This window comes from Mizuhopecten yessoensis, unplaced genomic scaffold (genome assembly GCF_002113885.1).
Source record: "Mizuhopecten yessoensis strain PY_sf001 unplaced genomic scaffold, ASM211388v2 scaffold10765, whole genome shotgun sequence".
Classification (NCBI taxonomy): domain Eukaryota; kingdom Metazoa; phylum Mollusca; class Bivalvia; order Pectinida; family Pectinidae; genus Mizuhopecten; species Mizuhopecten yessoensis.
The window spans coordinates 1121982-1140879 of record NW_018408710.1 but is presented as its reverse complement, the minus strand read 5'-3'; the positions used below and the strand labels follow the sequence as shown (position 1 = coordinate 1140879).

At 35.2% G+C, this 18898-nt stretch overlaps 1 protein-coding gene across 3 annotated transcripts; it reads right to left on the bottom strand.

Moving 5' to 3' along the window:
• Window positions 1-1211: 1211 nt before the first annotated feature.
• Window positions 1212-18830, bottom strand: LOC110462226 (twinfilin-1-like). 3 transcript variants are annotated; one of them, XR_002464256.1, is made up of 12 exons: window positions 18746-18830; window positions 16047-16124; window positions 15031-15048; window positions 12329-12379; window positions 10831-10958; window positions 10384-10479; window positions 9858-9962; window positions 9042-9164; window positions 8143-8293; window positions 7081-7202; window positions 3368-6674; window positions 1212-3224 (listed from the first exon to the last, which is right to left on the bottom strand). XR_002464256.1 is itself a non-coding variant. In XM_021516094.1 (11 exons), the coding sequence occupies exons 1-11, from the start codon at window positions 18768-18770 to the stop codon at window positions 6513-6515; spliced, it is 1059 nt and encodes a 352-aa protein (XP_021371769.1). In that variant the 5' UTR covers window positions 18771-18830; the 3' UTR covers window positions 1212-6512. The 3 variants fall into 3 exon arrangements, 2 of the variants coding, with proteins under 2 accessions (XP_021371769.1, XP_021371770.1); XM_021516094.1 differs by having other exon boundaries at window positions 1212-6674; XM_021516095.1 differs by lacking the exon at window positions 15031-15048 and having other exon boundaries at window positions 1212-6674.
• Window positions 18831-18898: the final 68 nt, after the last annotated feature.

Sequence of the window (18898 nt, the reverse complement as noted above, 5' to 3'; positions counted from 1 at the left end):
TTGATTTTTCTTGAATTTTCCACAAGTGGCAATGTTGTGGTTCAGCAATTAAAAAGTATATGTAGTTCACACAAGGACAGGTTATACACATGAACGACGGTTTTGTATATAAAGTGACAAGCCATGCAGACTTCTGTAATACATTCTGATTTGTTATTACTGTATGTGTTAACTGTTATACAGTCAAATATATATTATATGTACTTATAAAAATGTTGGGTTTGTTATTTATGCTAGCTGTTACAGAGAAAATTACTGTGTACCTGAGCAGATTTCAGGGAACAAGTCTTTAACTTTTGTGGTACAACTGATTCCATTCATTGCCAAGGTAGATTTGAATACCACTTGGGTCTTAACTAGTCATTCAACTGTAATATAAAGAATGCAAACACCACAACTTTGATACAGCAGCTGGTATGTCGTGAACCAAATACATTTGCCACCCTAATGTCATAATCCATACCACCAAGGTCATAATCTGTACCCCTATGTCAGTCTGTACAACCAAATGTCATAGTCTGTACACTCAATGTCATAATCTGTACCCATATGTCATGTGTGCCCCAAACAACAGTCTGTACACCCAAATGTCATAGTCTGTACACTCAATGTCATAATATGTACACTCAATGTCATGTGTGCCCAAACGTCAGTCTGTACACTCAATGTCATAATCTGTACCCCTATGTCATGTGTGCCCCAAACGTCAGTCTGTACACCCAAATGTCATAGTCTGTACACTCAATGTCATACTATGTACACTCAATGTCATGTGTGCCCAAACGTCAGTCTGTACCCTCAATGTCATAATCTGTACCCCTATGTCATGTGTGCCCCAAACGTCAGTCTGTACACCCAAATGTCATAGTCTTTACACTCAATGTCATAATCTGTACCCCTATGTCATGTGTGCCCCAAACGTCAGTCTGTACAATCAATGTCATAATTGGTACCCCTATGTCATGTGTGCCCCAAACGTCAGTCTGTATAATCAATGTCATAATCGGTACCCCTATGTCATGTGTGCCCCAAACGTCAGTCTGTACACCTAAATTTTATAGTCTGTACACCCAAATGTCATAATCTGTGCCCCTATGTCATGTATCCCCAAAACGTCATAATGGATGCCCCACCTGGAACATGCCTGGTACCATGTCGGTAGTATTGGGACAAAGAAAGTTTTCTAACATACAAAACACACAATGTACAAATTTGGTTTATCCTGAGATGTTTTAATAGTTTTATTTTCCTATTTATCAGTAATCATCACATACTTTCAATAGACAAACATTCCCACAAGCATACACACATCACGCTGGCTAAAAATGTTCCTTATTTGTTTATGGCCCTGATCAACAATGGAAATGGCAGTCGTTCAAAGATCAGTAATGCCGGAGTATATTATAAGTTTTATATTTTGATAAATCCTCAAGTGTTCCCATTAGTAATACCTTCTCTCCCGGAAGATGATATTATTGCTTGATCTACATGGAGGTTTCAGCCTCCCAAATTACTTTTTGGTAAGGTGAATCTCCTCCTCACTTAAAAAATGTGTTTGGAGGAGGGATTTAGAAGTCCTGGATACACTCCTGGTATCCTCCCAGTGGTTATACCTGCCTGTTAGGGTATCACCTAATATCTACAGAAGTTAAGAACTGATATGAGTTGGAGGATATCAGACTATCTGACAAGCCATTTCATTATTCTCAAGCAGGCATTACAGGAAAAGTCATGTTTATATTGTATAGTATGGTAATACAGGTACAAGGATACATGCCTAATAGATTAGATATGTGTTATTAAATATACACTGCAGTGTTAAACTTCCAAAAATTATATATTAAACATATATACATGTTTGTGTACATTTCTTACAAGATCACTTTAAATCACTACTAAAATCATTTAATTCCAAACCTAGCTTCTCAATAGGTCCCAGAAAAAGACATATATCCAACAGTGATAATTTCATCCTAAGTCTGAAAATGATTTTATTTTTACATTCATTGTTGAAACTAGCATTTACTAAACCCAGTGCAATAACCTTTCATGGATATAAAACAAATTGTCTACCTTTCACTCACACACATTCTTTAAGTAACTGCATGTTTAGAAAGCTTTTTTTTCACATCTTACTATAAACTGTTTTTATAAAACTTTAAAACATGTAACAGTAGCTACGGTATCCAATACAAAAGTTCCAAGTGTAGAACACAATACACTAGACTTAAACTCGATATCACACTCATTCTGACACTGAAATTCTTGAAATACTAATTCATGCATTGAAAATATTTGCTTGAAATATTTCAAAGTTTACATTTTTCAAAAATTCAGTTCAATTATTTGTATTTACGATTTTTATGTAACTTATATATATGAATACTCAACTGAAACTTTCAGCACACCCCTTAATTGTCTCATAATTATATGAAACAAGGCTCATTTTGGCAACTATCAGGTACTACTGTATACCAGGAAGTTGTCGCCCAGTCAAGCTTTCACCCTTCGTAGATCAAATCCATAATTCTCCCCGTGTTAATTTCGCCCTTCACATGTAATTACTATGTGTATGATGTTGTGTACTTATGTTCACAGTAATGATTAATCGACTCATCAGGGAGGGCGGAAAAGGCGAAAATTTCTCAGTATACAGTATAACATGTTAAACTTAAACAAGAATGTGTTAACCAGACACTGAAACATAACATCATCATAAATAACTGTCAAGAACTATTTACCTCTACACAAATAAGCTCAGAGACATTAAAGCAGGTGTAGCACACCACCAGTCCAGCCAGGTAAGCTCAAAGCACCCTTTAATTAGCCTTTTCTATTATATTCATCTTGTGGGTTTAATATATATTTTGTACCTTTAGCACTCGTGAAGAAAACAAAATCAAAATATTCCTGATGGTATGCTTATTGGGCTGAACTTGACAAAAAGAAATATATGTACATATAGTTCAATCTCCATGGCATCAGTATACATGTATAAAAACATACACTGTTAGAAAACAAAAACAATCCCTCTATTAATATAAAAAATCAACTTCATACACAAATTAACATACAACAATGTAGCAGAAACAACAAAACTGCTGTTGAGACAAGTATGCACCGTACATGGAGAGGGAGATCTCGAAGAAGCTCTACAGTGTAACTCGGAGCAATTCAACAGAGCAACAATAACTTGAATCAATGAGTGAACAATGTGGAAATACCTGGACTCATTATAGAGCAACTCAACTGTGTAGCTTTACAATGACTCAAAGCCAGTCACTCTCTAAAGAGCGAGTTAAACATGTGGTAATATCTTAACTCTGTTAACGGCTCATTACAGATCGAGCTAACAATGTGGGAATACCTGGACTCATTATAGAGCAACTCAACTGTGTAGCGTTACAATGCCTCAAAGCCAGTCACTCTCTAAAGAGCAAGTTAAACATGTGGTAATATCTTAACTCTGTTAACGGCTCATTACAGAGTGAGCTAAAAATGTGGGAATACCTGGACTCATTATAGAGCAACTCAACTGTGTAGCGTTACAATGACTCAAAGCCAGTCACTCTCTAAAGAGCAAGTTTAACATGTGGCAATATCTTAACTCTGTTAACTGCTCATTACAGAGTGAGCTAACAATGTGGGAATCCCTGGACTCATTATAGAGCAACTCAACTGTGTAGCGTTACAATGCCTCAAAGCCAGTCACTCTCTAAAGAGCAAGTTAAACATGTGGTAATATCTTAACTCTGTTAACGGCTCATTACAGAGTGAGCTATCAATGTGGGAATCCCTGGACTCATTATAGAGCAACTCAACTGTGTAGCGTTACAATGCCTCAAAGCCAGTCACTCTCTAAAGAGCAAGTTAAACATGTGGTAATATCTTAACTCTGTTAACGGCTCATTACAGAGTGAGCTATCAATGTGGGAATCCCTGGACTCATTATAGAGCAACTCAACTGTGTAGCGTTACAATGACTCAAAGCCAGTCACTCTCTAAAGAGCGAGTTAAACATGGGGCAATATCTTAACTCTGTTAACGGCTCATTACAGAGTGAGCTATCAATGTGGGAATCCCTGGACTCATTATAGAGCAACTCAACTGTGTAGCGTTACAATGCCTCAAAGCCAGTCACTCTCTAAAGAGCAAGTTTAACATGTGGCAATATCTTAACTCTGTTAACGACTCATTACAGAGTGAGCTAACAATGTGGGAATCCCTGGACTCATTATAGAGCAACTCAACTGTGTAGTGTTACAATGACTCAAAGCCAGTCACTCTCTAAAGAGTAAGTTAAACATGTGGCAATATCTTAACTCTGTTAACGGCTCATTACAGAGGGAGCTAACAATGTAGGAATATCCCTCAACTCATAATGAGTCACTCCTTATAGCAATAACAAGCTGGGAATACCATGACACACTCGTTAAGAGTCACTTTTAAATGATTTTTATTCTAGGAATAGACAAGTGGTGAGTTTCTCTTTATACAGTGAGTTAATAAGATCATTATACTTTAACTTGAAGTGTGTTGCTTCCTTAAAGTGAGTTGCTAAGCTGGACAGTGGGCTCACAACTCGCGTGTCATCACACAGGCACCTGTGGCTGCTGCCAATGCAGTTTAAATTATTAAATCATTCTAAATTTTGAAAAATATAACTATCAGGTGCCGAGAAAATATATATATATTTGTTTTCTGACGGAAATTCAGGCATCCTCTGGTAAAACTAAGCTAGGTATGTCCGTGTGGTACGGGTCAGTGACTCCGTGTGATGGGTAGGCAACAATATGCACAGTGTAATGACCCCAAACATAATAGAGGAGCAACATGCATATTGCATAATAAACTCTATACAAGTGAATTTCAGTTATATACAACAAACTGTAGCAAGGACTTTTTACATGACTAATTTACAAAATAAACTCATCTTCATCTATAAACAAACAATTCATGTTTATATTTGACGATCACTTAGCCACCTGCATTAAAAACAAACACCTTATAACAACAGCTACATTTCATTCCAAAAAAAACAATTCGGCTAATCTCAAACTTACATCAACAAGCACAAAATCTTGTAAAATAACAAGCTCTAATACGATGGCTGTCTATAGGGTGAACATTTCCAGAGACAACAGTTGAATGGAATTAAAAGTTTGCTTTGACACAAAAAGAAATTATTGAAGTCTGTACACCAAAATAATCCTTATGGATAAGTAAAACATCTGAATTCAAATCTTACATGAATTTCCATTCATATAAGAATCATAAGAGAAAAGAAGTCGAGAAGTTTTCATTTTAATTATTCACAAACAACTTGCTGATATTGGTTTTAACTTGAAAAGATTTCCATGAAAAATTATGAAATCGGTCCAAAATGACTGAAGTACAACAAAAAGGTGAAAGTAAATTGTAATGTAAGACGTATAACCAGATGAGTTTGGCCTGTACATAATGGCATTGCATAGATGGGGCTACATAGGTGGACCTGGTTTTCTCCTGCAATTCAGTCACATGGTCAGTGATTTCTGCAAGTCCTGGGCCGCTTCGGTTGACCCGGTTGGACCAGAGTTATTCATTTATGAAATAAGATCGGATTTAGTAATCTGATGCTGCTTTCAGGCAAGGCCTGCATAAAGTTTAGTAGGTCCGCCAGGATTTATACCCGAAATGTTGCATTCAAAAACAGACGAACTGATTGTTTCGCATGAACGAACAGGCCATAGGACTCGTTTGCTATAACTGGAACTCATTCTGTAAAAATATTATACTTAAGCCTCCTAACAAAATTTTCTGTAAAATGCCATGGAGCATGGTAACATTTATCCTTAACCTGAATTGTTTTTTTTAATGGCAACTGGCTTAGATATCTCTGTTATCATGCCATAATATTTAGCATCAAAATAAGGTCTTTAAAGAACCCTAGGACACCATAAAACATCTCCGGCCAGCAGACTAAAATATTTTGAAATTCACAAACTCTCCCATAGCTCTAATGCGTTTATAATATTCCAAAAAATCAACAGGGTACCTAGGGGAAAATTATGTTAATCACGATCCAACCGGTTGAAGTGGTTGGACCAAAGTTGTTCGTTTATGAAATAAGGCGGACCTAGTAATCTGATGCTGTTTTCAGGCGAGCCTTTACAAAGCCTTTCAAGGCCTGCATAAACATTTGCAGGTCCGCCAGGATTTATACCCGAAAAATGTTACATAAAAAACAGAAGAACCGGTTGAACCGAACACATGAAAGGGGCCTAGTATTCATATTAAGCAAAACAATGCCATGATTCCACACGATTTGCCCAAATGGACAGCCACCAAATAAAATTTATAATGAGCAAAGGTTGATTTGCATATTAAACATTAAAGGAGGGACTTGTTCTTACATAAAGTGAACTTGTTGATATAAATATTAAAACACCAACAATAATTGTCCTTATAACAATTAAACATTGGCAACCATATAATACAATTTAAGATATGTTAAAATGGACAATATGTAATTAGCTAGCTTCTTGTTCATCTTTGTTCCTCGTCATTCTCTTAGGTCCCCGACTTGATGGGCCTTTGGGCCGGGCAAAGGCACTCTTTACAATATTTTTAATTGGGTGTACTTCTTCATAAAGATTTTTTTCAGCGAGTTCTTTAGGGTCATCCACTTCCATCTGTAAGAATAAATTCCAGGTGTAAATTCTAGACAGATAGAGAATATTATACATTGTATTCTATTGAGAATGAAAAAAAAAAATAAAAAAATGAAAATACATGTATCAAGTTTGTTTTCTCATTCTCAAACTTGAAACTCTTACTACAGTACTGCTATATCATAGGATAATTTATATGTGGCTAACACTACAGTTTTGTATTACTCAAACCAATACATACTTTATGGTTTTAAGTTTATCAACCATTTTGTTAAAATAAAATTTAAGTGTTGTGTGGATACATGTGACTATGTACATGTAATCCAAGTACTGACAATTCTTGACTACACTGCAGCCGACGAACTGTGAATGTAAGTACAGAGCAAAAGTACACGAGTTATACAGCATACAGATAACCAACACTCACCTTTTTGGCAAACTCTACTTGCATATGGCTCTCTAGTACCGCAAGTAGTGGAGACTTACAGCTGGAGTAGAGCATACGCTCCTTGATAGAACACTTGTAACCCGGCATGGAGTATATAAAAACTGGAAACAGGTGAACAGAAATAAATAAAAACATGTTTATCATGAAGACACTTTTCAGGAGATGACATGCTAATAAATTAAGATGCCTATAACTAAAATTATATTTTGTTTCATAGGGTAAGCAATTGTTTCGGATACATCAAACTCTGAACAAATGTGGCTGTTGTGAAATTATATTCAGGATCACCTCGGGCTTGTTATACAAATATATACTCTCCTCATTTAAAAAAACATTTTATCATTTTTGTGCATGTTAGGTCAGAGATTCCCAAGTAGTTTTCAGCCCTGGTGACCTAGTTTGCTTACAAATGGCACTATACAGGTACACTGGGTCTCCCTATCACTATCAACTGAAACTGTAGTGATGCTTCTTGTTATCAGGAAGGAATGACTGACAGCCAACAGCACTTAAAGATTACATTACTAGAGCTGATTGAAATAGAAGTTATCAATATCTACACTTGTAGCACCAGCTGATGTATACAAATGTGCACACACAGTATAAATTTACACCTGTAGAGACACTCAATATTTATGCATTTGTAGTATATGTCTGTTTGTTTATTTTTGAAGTGCTAATTAACACTATAAGGTTGTTCAGTGCCTTTTCACAGCTCAGAAAAGAAAGTGATACTGTAAGGTAGAAAAGGAGAGACCATTTTAGGGGATTCCTACACCATAAATTGGTTTCATTTAATCTTATCTTTTCCCTGGGTCCGCAGGAGGTTGTAGTAAGTCAAAATATACATGTGTAGAGACCTTGATGTCTAAATGTTTATGGAGACAGTTGATTAATAGAATCTTCCCCTACTCTGAGGTTGTGACAGAGAAATCTCCAACCCAAGGGGTGATGTTTTTGGTTGTCTAACCCTAGGCTCTGACCATAATAGGACGTAAAACACAAACAAGCAAACAATCCATATCTACACATGTGACTCACCATAACTCTCTGTGTAGTCCCCCTCGTGTGTGTGTTTGAAGTTAAAGAGATGGTAGCGAGCGTGGTCCATAGGAACCTGCTCTGACAAGGCACTGGTAGGAATATTCACTGCCTTCTCCAGGATGACCTTTTCCTCAGTCAGGTCCAAGCTCTACAACCACAAACCACACAATTAATGTCTGAAAGAATACTACGGGATGTTCCTTACCCTGGGTACACACAACCAACAGTTAGATAACTGTAACATAATCAGGCATCAGTATGCGACAAGCAACATAAATGGGTGTGACAATTTGGTCCTAATGAAAATTTCATTAAATTTGAAACTTCCCATCATTCCTGTTTATCAATTTGTCATGTAGAAGTGACATATTAAAATAAATGGACGTCATGCAAAGGTATATCAAAATTGTAATTCAGTTAATTTGGTTGGTCCATTGGTTACAATAAGGATTTAATTGGTCATTTTTTTGGTGAAAGTGCCAGAAAAAAATGTCATTCAAGTGTACTGTACTTTCATACAACTTGTATGTTCTTATTCAGCTAAATAGAGGATCTTGAATCATTTTTGGATCTTAGGAAAGATTCACTTTTGTATATTTATAAAAAAAACATGAAATGATGTATTCACTGCAAAACATGGCAGTTATGTCACAAAGCTGGCAGTCACATGACAAGAGGCCCAATGGGCCTGCATCACTCACCTGGCATAAATCTCACACTTGTAGCCTTAAAAGTGGATTAAAATAAAGCTACAGGAAAAATATTTGTATCTATGACTCTTTCAAAAGAAACTGTTCAAAAGAAAAGCTAATAAACTTCTAGTTGTTGTCAATAATGATGTTGTTGATATGAGTGTTTAAATCAATGTCATTTCTACAAATAAATTCCTCCCATACCAGCTGGATATAGGTGTAGAGGCCCTCTGTGAACTCCTGTACTTTCTGTAATGCCTCATCTGTGACAGGGAAGGCCACGCCCTGCAATGTCTGGTGTTTGGTATCCACGCCGGCCGTCTTAATCTAAACGGAATCAAACACATATTCTCCACTTCAGTCACACTTAGGACAAACAAGACTAAGTGTTGTTTTGACCATATATAGTCCCTGCTTAGTTAATGAGCAAAATAACAGTTAGGAAACCAGGTTGTTGTAAGTGCACTCTCTCATATCAGATGACAAAAATAGACCTGTTGACAGGGAGATAGTTTTATTGATACCAAAAATGTGAAGAACAGGGTCATCCTGTCAAGCAGCCAGTATCATTCCAGAACATGACTTGTGGTAACATGTCTGGTTAAACCATTTCAATTGTTTCAACATGAAAGAAAACAAGACAAAATATTGCAACCCATAGTCCCCCACCGGTAATGATTTCTATATTTAATAAACAGTACACTTAAGTCAGTGAACTAGTTCTAGCACTCTGCACTCTGCACTCCGCCATCCCAAGATGTCCTTGTACACCAAATCTTTACATAAAACAAGGTCGATACACATACATATTTAATATAATTCTGTAATAAAATTTAGTACATGCATGAAGGACACATGTTTATTTTTTTATTTGTTGTTAATATTCGTCACAAAACTCCAAAATTGCACTTTGAGTCATTGCTATTAGATTTAGTCCAAGTTCCTTTATCATCAAATATTTCTGTGCTACCTGTACCATTTCAACCGGGATAAGTGAAAGCAGACCCAGTCAAAACCTACCTCAGACCTCTTGATTTCCTGTAGTTCCTCTTCCGCCATGGTGAGGGGGGCGGGAGCACTTTGGGCCAGCATGTGCACTTTGTATCCAGACAAGGTACAGTCAGCCTGGCAACCACAAAAGTATAAACTAAATCATTTAATACAGCCACACATGATATATTAATACAAAATGTATAAAGAGGCCCTAATTTCTAGGAAGTAACTAAATAATTGAGAATTTTAGGTTTATGAATAACAGCAGAAATCTTCATTATCGAAAAAAAAGAAGTTATTTGTTTTTGTAAAAAGTCCACATCTAAGCAAGTTGATATACAGGATAACCTTAAATTGTATCAGAAATCAGACTCCTTAAATGGCCATCATTTCATAGATTATCTATATCTAGACACCACCTATGTTATGTGTTTATCCAAAGGTAGACTGACAAGGAAATCTCTTATACATGTACTGATGATAAGACACATCTTTCCAGTAACATCATTGGAATGTATTTGATCCTGATCTGATAAATTGTGACTCAAATTACCTCGACAGTTCCAAATAACTCCTCCTTGATCTGGCCACCCCCGAAGTTCTGTTTCAGTGTGGATCGTGTCGCGGCATACAACATCTTGTCTCGAACCTATGTAACAAGTTGTTAACAAAGTAACACAGAGAAAAGTACAACATCCTCTCTAGTTATTTTTAAATAAAGTATGATCAAGAAACAATAAATAAACGCATAAACTTCTTATTTTGATACACAAAAAACATAAAAGGGACCTATATTATAAGCACATGTGGAGTGTGAATTTATTTACGTTTTTTTTTATCTCAGTTTCAGTTGTTCTAATCACATGATATTGTATTTAGCATTTGGTGAAAATTTATATTCTGACTAAAAACACATAGAGAACTCTATTTGGAACCGGTACAGCACCAGTTATCTGAATCTTGATGCTCAAGTCATTCTAGATGTGATAGTCAAAATTACCTCAGAAAAGTCAGGGGACCAACAGATGAAGATCCATTCATAACCCTGGGCATTTGTGGAGTCGAGGCGAAACAGTATATAGCAGGGTTGTTTGTCTTCCAGATAGGGAACCACCATAGAGTCGTAATGTGAACAATGTTAAGGCTTATTGTACGTATACATCACACTTCCTCAGGATATTTGTCATTTACATCGTAACACATTTGATTTTCATAAAAGTTATTTTCCTTCGAAACTCTTCATTAGCAATGAATTGAATTAACACTATCAATAATAGGTAACCTATGGTCGATTGTGCTACAATTATTGATAAGTGTAGCGCAATCGACCCCATTATGTATGCATGTAATATTCAAAGGGTAAAACCTGATGAACCTGCAAATGTTAATGCAGGCCTTGGGAAAGTCTTTGCTAAAGCCTGTTAGAAAATAACATCAAATCACTAGGACTGTCCCTACAAACAACAAACAGCTATGGTCCAACCTGTCAAACGATGATTCTAAAAACTTCAGTATCGTCCTAACAATGGACATCAGTTCCTGATACAGCCCTTCCTAGTGATGCCTTCCTGTAGTGATTCAAATGGGGGCTATTTTGGCTTTGTTTCAGATTTCCCATTGATATTCTGATGCTGTTCAAATGATTTGCCCATTAAATACAGACTTTAGCAAATTTTGCAAAAAAAGTTTTCAGTATTTATTACAAAAATTATATTGAAGTTACTTTTATCTTATCACTCAAACAGCTAAATCAAAACAGCAATCCTTAATTTTCATTCCAGAAGATTCAAAATTAGCAATTGTATGTATTTCAGAACTTTGTCAATATATGACATCTTCCTTCAATGATATCAATGATTAATAAATCATTTCCATATTAGCATTCACATAAGAACTATATTTCTTAAACCCCCATTTTGACAAGAGCTGTCTGTTGCAAGAGAGTAACATCATAAGCCATAGGATCTTGATCAAAGTGTACAATGTAGCAACTTTACAACTAAAGAATACGAATATTTTTCTTTTAATAATAAAGTGATAACTTAGGTACAGCAATCTTATCTCTTAGGTATTCATTTTTAGCAGCATAGTTGGATACCTATGGTCGATTGTGCTACAGTTATTGATAAGTGAAGCACTGTTAAAGTCAACACATACCCTAACTTCTTCAGACATGTAACAGGAAGCACTGTTAAAGTCAACACATACCCTAACTTCTTCAGACATGTAACAGGAAGCACTGTTAAAGTCAACACATACCCTAACTTCTTCAGACATGTAACAGGAAGCACTGTTAAAGTCAACACATACCCTAACTTCTTCAGACATGTAACAGGAAGCACTGTTAAAGTCAACACATACCCTAACTTCTTCAGACATGTAACAGGAAGCACTGTTAAAGTCAACACATACCCTAACTTCTTCAGACATGTAACAACCCTGTTTCTTTGTTTGACCTTATATGAACATATTACATATGTTTATTACAAAAAGGATATCATCTTCCCAGGAATTTAAAGCATTTTTACTTCCTCCAAGTTCCAAGCTTTCTAAAATGAAAACAAAAGACAGAGTTGACAAATGAGCAGGTAATAAACCTGATTTCAAACAGCTATATTTACCAGGAAGTGTTACACAGTGATATCTAGCTCCTGTTACATGGTCCTAGCTACCAAGTCAGTTGTGCAATAAGAATGTCACACAAATTATAATCACCCCATTGTCTAAATTCTCAACAACCTCCGAGGCTGATAGGGAGAAACAGTAATTACCGCGATATATCAGTGAATATCATTTTTCAGGGTGTTTCTAGCATATCATTATATGGGAACAAATAATGGCAATATATTTTTACACAATATCAGCCTAGTTACTGAGAAATGTTTTGTACACAGTGAACACATAATGACACCATACACACTGTATATGGTGTGTACAATTACGTAATACTGTTATTTTTTAGTGTCAAGTACCACACATTCAATAACCTTCTTGCTGTTAGTGTATACAGATTCTAATAAGACTTTGACCATTGATTTGAATTTATGACACATTTCAATAGTACACAGAAACAAATCAATTGATACACTCCGACGATTCAACATTATAAGTACATGTCGTATTTGACCTAATATGTACCTCACTCCTTAAAAGCATCCCTTTATTTTTCTTGTCTGACTATCTTATCCCTTCACTATACTATACAACCTTAATTGAAAACATTATTATTTGTGAGAGAAAATGTTTTGAAAGTTCTACAATCCACAATTAATTAATTTTCCCTTAGTGTTAAGAACCCAGGGCACTTATTAGGTCAAATATAGTCATACTATTTTTTTTAAATCTTAAGGGGGATAACTCTTACATAAATAATAGGTACGGTATGATATATAAATAGTAGTGTTTAACTTTATGATATCATATTCTGTTATATCTCTCTGAATTATATGTGTAAGTATTCTGTTTAAATCTTTATAGTAATGCACAGAATGTTTGTTGATGTTTTCATAATCAAGGAAAGCTAAAAACTAATTGATATATCAGCAGTAAGTGCTGGTCTGGTATTTATTTATTTATATATATAATGTACGCAACATCAAGAAATACAGATGTGGGAACTTCTGTAATATTAGCATTACATGCAAATTATTATCATACAACATTACATGCAAGAGATTACAATAAAGAATTGTAGAAACTTAATGACTTGGTTTCTTATTTTGACTTCAGCCATGCTAATACAGTGTACATGCAAATAGCTATGATGACTGAATTGATGAATTCCTTATATAAAACTTTTATAACAGTTGTATGAGTAACACAAACTTTTATTAACTACTGTGAAACAGTGTATAAATGTATGTGTCTAGATCTATTTATTATATTAACTAACGTGAAACAGTGTATAAATGTATGTATCTAGATCTATTTATTATATTAAATAATGTGAAACAGTGTATAAATGTATGTGTCTAGATCTATTTATTATATTAACTAACGTGAAACAGTGTATAAATGTTTGTATCTAGATATATTTATTATCATTTATAGGTCATTTTAGCTACAGAAATGTAGTACAGTAATATCAAAGAAATTTTGAATCAGGAAAAATGAAATTGTGAATTTGTGTTCCCCTTTTTATTGTCGCTAACACTGCTGTTTATACATATATGTTATGATATTGGGACACTGAGGCATTTATCTACAAATTCAAAGGACATGGGCCATTTATGTAGCATCTGAAATATTTCAATACATTTAGAAAAATGATCTGAAATGTTTCAAAATCAGATAAATGATTAAAATCCTGGAGATACAGCTGACCTCCTGTATACCCAGTTTACATGTACTGTAGTTATATAACTGTCATCTGGCATACCACCTTACTATCAAAAATTAAAATAAAACTTAAAAAAACCCATAAAAAAACTGATTAATTAATATATATAAAACTGGACAATATTAAGGCATGCAATGTGTTTTGATCATTTACACAAGCAGACAATCAAATAAACCATGCAAGGGAAAAGCTATAGATAGTCAATCCCTATGAACAGAAATATATTTTGTTACATATCTATAATAAATTAAAACATATGATACCTGTTTATAATTACTAGTACTTTCATAACTACTGGAGAACTTCAACTGACATTATAATGTAAGTTATTGATATATAAACAGGAATTAAAAGACAAAATAAACTGAAACAGACATATTGACATAAAACCGACAAAGTCTTACTTAGATAAAATTAGTAGTTACATTGACATTGGTCTGACAAAATGAGCTGGTTTTCACTTTGAAGGTGCAAATAATAAATCCAACACCATGACCCTTTATGTATACTGTTACTGTAACAGTATATTATAACCGAATGTAACCTGTCATTCTCAGAAACAGTCTTCATTACTAATCTTATATGCCGTTATTGTATGACCGAAAGATATACTAGTAAACTTACACAAAAATATCCTTATGCAAAATAAACTAAATACTAAATACTAAATAACAAATAAACAAAATTATATTAACCAATTCATCAGATTAAATAATGATAATATGGTATAAATAGAATACCTCAGAAAGTGATAGCAACATGTGTACATATACAGAAATGTACTGAAATCCTATTGATCTGATACAATAACAAAGACACAAAGCGTAATGGTTAGTATCGTAATAAGTGTTAGAATGTAACCTTCATTGGAGACTGGATCTGTAATGGGAATATCAACAAACTCATGTTGTATATCGTTATTATCACATTGATGTTCAGCAACATTTATCATAGCCATTGACAATAGGTTAAACGTGCACTGGAAAGATCATACACACAAATTTTATCCGTCCTTTTAATCTACTTTGTGTAAATATTAATTAAAACTATTGCGACAATTAGACTTCACTAGACGTCTAGATATATTTAATGTCATACAATGTATGCCATTCTTCGCGCACTCCATCATCAACCAATCAATTAACGAAATGCAGATAAATAACATCGTTACAAGCCACAGGCTTTCCATTGATGTCCTACCTAGGAGATTTTCAGCAAAATTTATCATAGCCATTAACATTCAAGATAAAATAGCATTCACTGTGACTAAGGTCAATGTAAATAAAATAACAATCTAAATTATAAAAAGGTTAAAAGAATGATGTCACATTATCCTCTATTTTCCATTCTTGATGTGTATAATTTAAATGAAAATGTGTATGGCCATCGTTTTTAATTAAATATGTACATTTATTGTCTATTGACCATGTAAGGTTTTATTCCGTCTACTAGTTAACAAAACATAGAACTAGTGCAAACAGTATTTACTATGGCACAACTTCTCAAATAATGACAAGAATAATTTCATTCATGTGAAGTACATGTATATCTAGACAAAAAGCACATTTTTAGTCTAGTATATCTAGACAAAAGGCACATTTTTAGTCTAGTATATCTAGACAAAAAACAAGTTTTGCAAGCAATGACTTAAACATAAACAATGCAAAACTTTTCAATTATTAGTAAAATACACGTAAACAGACTTTTGATGTCAAAGGGAGACTAAGCTAAACATCATTACATGTGCATTGTGCAATATTTAGGTGCTAATGATTTTATATGAGAGTAAATGTGAGAACCCACTGGAAATGTTAATATAACTCGGTGCTCCCACCATGGTGAAGTGATCTGGTAACGTGTAGACATCATTGACTTACCTTTTTCTATTTTAACCTGAATACAGCGAATTTTTCCATCTTTGGCTGTTCCGAAAAAATCTTGTAAATCCTTAGAAGCTGAAAAGAGATATACCCAATTATTAAAAAAAGGCAAAGTTTTGCAAGCAATGAATAGTCCCCCTACCTCCTGAAGAATGGGTCATATTTATATCATAGTTGAGCACAAGACCTCAATTTCAGCATATGACACTGATACTCTGCCATCAAGAGGTACATCGAGAAATTATGAATCTTGGCAAAGGTAGATGACAGATTACCATGTGTGAGATATGCCCAGAACAAAGCTAGCCATAAACTCTGGATATAGAGGAGCATGTAATTGTATAATAAACACAGTAGTATCCTCAGAATACAGTGTCATAAATCTGCAATGTGATGACAACATTCCACACTCCTTTACAATGTTATATACAGAGTTTGGACCTCCAGTTGTTTAGCTGGAATGTTAACATGGAAAGAAACTAAATATTAATCAATCAATGCTAACAAACATGAGGTGTATAATTTGTCACAGCTGGCTATAATGTTTACACATCAATTGCAAGAGTACACTGTGCTACCCTTACACTAATTACTGTTGATGTGAATATTGATCAGTTTCCCTGAGTTTCATGAAGCTGATACTTAAATGCTAATAGCATTACTCATGATCAGAATGACATCAATAATGATGGATAGAATGTGAACCTATAGTCCCAACTGATAGTCCATGTTGGATACTTACTATTTGTATTATGTTTAAGTATTTTATATGATGAATCATTATGACTCTAGGGGAACTGGACTGGGTAGATCATCGGTGACCAGGAAGCTCAATTGGTAGAGCGTCCATCTACAGTTTGGAGGGTCTGTATCTGTATCTGTATGTGTACTGGAAATTAGCTCACTACTGAGCAAAGTCTATCCAGGGTGAGTGAGTGCGCTATATCAATCTTAGTCAATTTTGGTCATAATAGTGGCCTTAAACTGTTCCGTTGTTTTACAGTTGATTTTGTGCGATGGTAGCACATTCCAGTCTTTTATGGTAGATGGTACAAATGAGTTTTTATATATGTCGGTGTTACAACTAAGCACTTTGATGGATTTACTGTGCTGTGTTCTAGTATTAAACTGGAATAGCGAGTCACGGGTATGGCCACGAGTCCGTGAACTATTTTGTAAGAAGCACTAAACGCTGGTCTCGTCTGCGTTCGTATAGCGGTTGCCATTTAAGTTCCTCCATCATTTTGGATACACTACTGTATCTGCTGTAATCATTGCACACAAAGCGGGCAGCACGTCGCTGTATCCCTTCTAGACGGTCTATGTCCTTTTTTTGGTACGGATCCCATCCAACAGAAGCATAGTCAAATATAGATCTGACCAGTGAGATATAGTCTGATTCTTTAAGGGGTTTGGAACAGTACTTTAAATTTCGATGGATGAATCCAAGGATGGAATTTGAACGGTTTGAAATTTTGTTGATGTGTGTGCACGTGGTCCACTTTAGACGGTCACTGAGTGTAACTCCAAGATAGGCGTTATCCTGTACCTGTTCAAAGATGTGGTTGTCTAGTGTGTAACAATACTGGTGCGGTGTCTTGCTTCTAGAGATGGACATGAGATAGGCCTATATAACAGACAATTATCAAAAAGACGCACTTGAGAGGTAACACAGATTGGTAAGTCGTTAACATTAACGACTTACCCAACTGTGTTACCTCTCAAGTGCGTCTTATATATAAGCTATAAAGAGCATAGACGACCAGCTCAGCCTCCAACATGACCTTAAGTCACTTAAAGCATGGGTGAAAGACTGGGGCATGAAATTTAACGCCACTAAGTACTATCTCATGTTCATAGCTCGGGATTTGAAAGGCCCTCTACTATACAGCTGAAGGCAATCCCTCTTGGGAGATGTGGTTTAAGTTTGTTGAACCATGGAATTTGAATTGTTCTTCTGAGATTCTTACCAGATATACTCTTATTTTGTTACCAAAATTGTTGTACCAGTATTGTTACACACTAGACAACCACATGCTTGAACAGGTACAGGTTCCGGGTTCAAAGCGACTTACCTGTTTGGTTAGACCGAGTTTCATCTGGCCCTTACATAAAAGGAAACTCTGGGTACTGTTTGGTCACTTCAATCGATGTGCTTGAGATAATTACGACCAGTACGGGAATGTTTGTTTACATTCTCCCTATATACGTATAGTCATATTTGACTTTATAGAAAAATCTAGCTCTATAGCCTGAGCCAGATTTGCCAGTGTTCCAGTACCTGATAACCTTTTGGCCAATCAATTAATCCTTGTAGTTATTATTATGTTTCGTTCGTTTTTACCAACTGTGTGATTTTTATGTACTATGCTCACATATATAGGACCACAAAAAATCAAATATCTTTATATCTCCCTACAGTAAACTACAATTAAACAGTACGGAGTCCGACGAAGAGGACCTGACAGGACATGTGTTGGAAAAACACCATAAGTAACCAAGTATATCATATGACATCACATACATATTTAGGGGTCATAATCTAAAATAAACTGTTCACTTGCATGGACTCCTCCCACCCGGCTAAGAGGACGATTTTGTAGTCACAAAAGGGAGGTTTCTGATCACTAAAAATATTTCATTGAATTGGAAATACTTAAAGAATCCATGGAAAACACTTTTGTGTGATATACTACCTGATATTCCTGTCTGGTGAGACATATTTACAGTTGATGCCGATGACAACCTGATAGTGATCGAAGGCGGAAGTGAATAAAGAGTTTTAAGACCGGAAGTGGGCGAACATGACTGAAGAGTATTGAAAATGTAAAAGCTGATTTCATTGGTCA

Bases quoted from the DNA above. Each gene is read 5' to 3' on its own strand.
- LOC110462226 (XM_021516094.1), bottom strand. From the start codon at position 18,770: ATGTCTCACCAGACAGGAATATCAG. The intron at 10,959-12,328 runs ATATCCTTTTTG...AACATTGTTCAC, and splicing joins TTTAAATTCCTGGGAAGATG to ATTACGACTCTATGGTGGTT. The intron at 9,165-9,857 runs GTAGGTTTTGAC...GATTCCGTTTAG, and splicing joins AGGAAATCAAGAGGTCTGAG to ATTAAGACGGCCGGCGTGGA.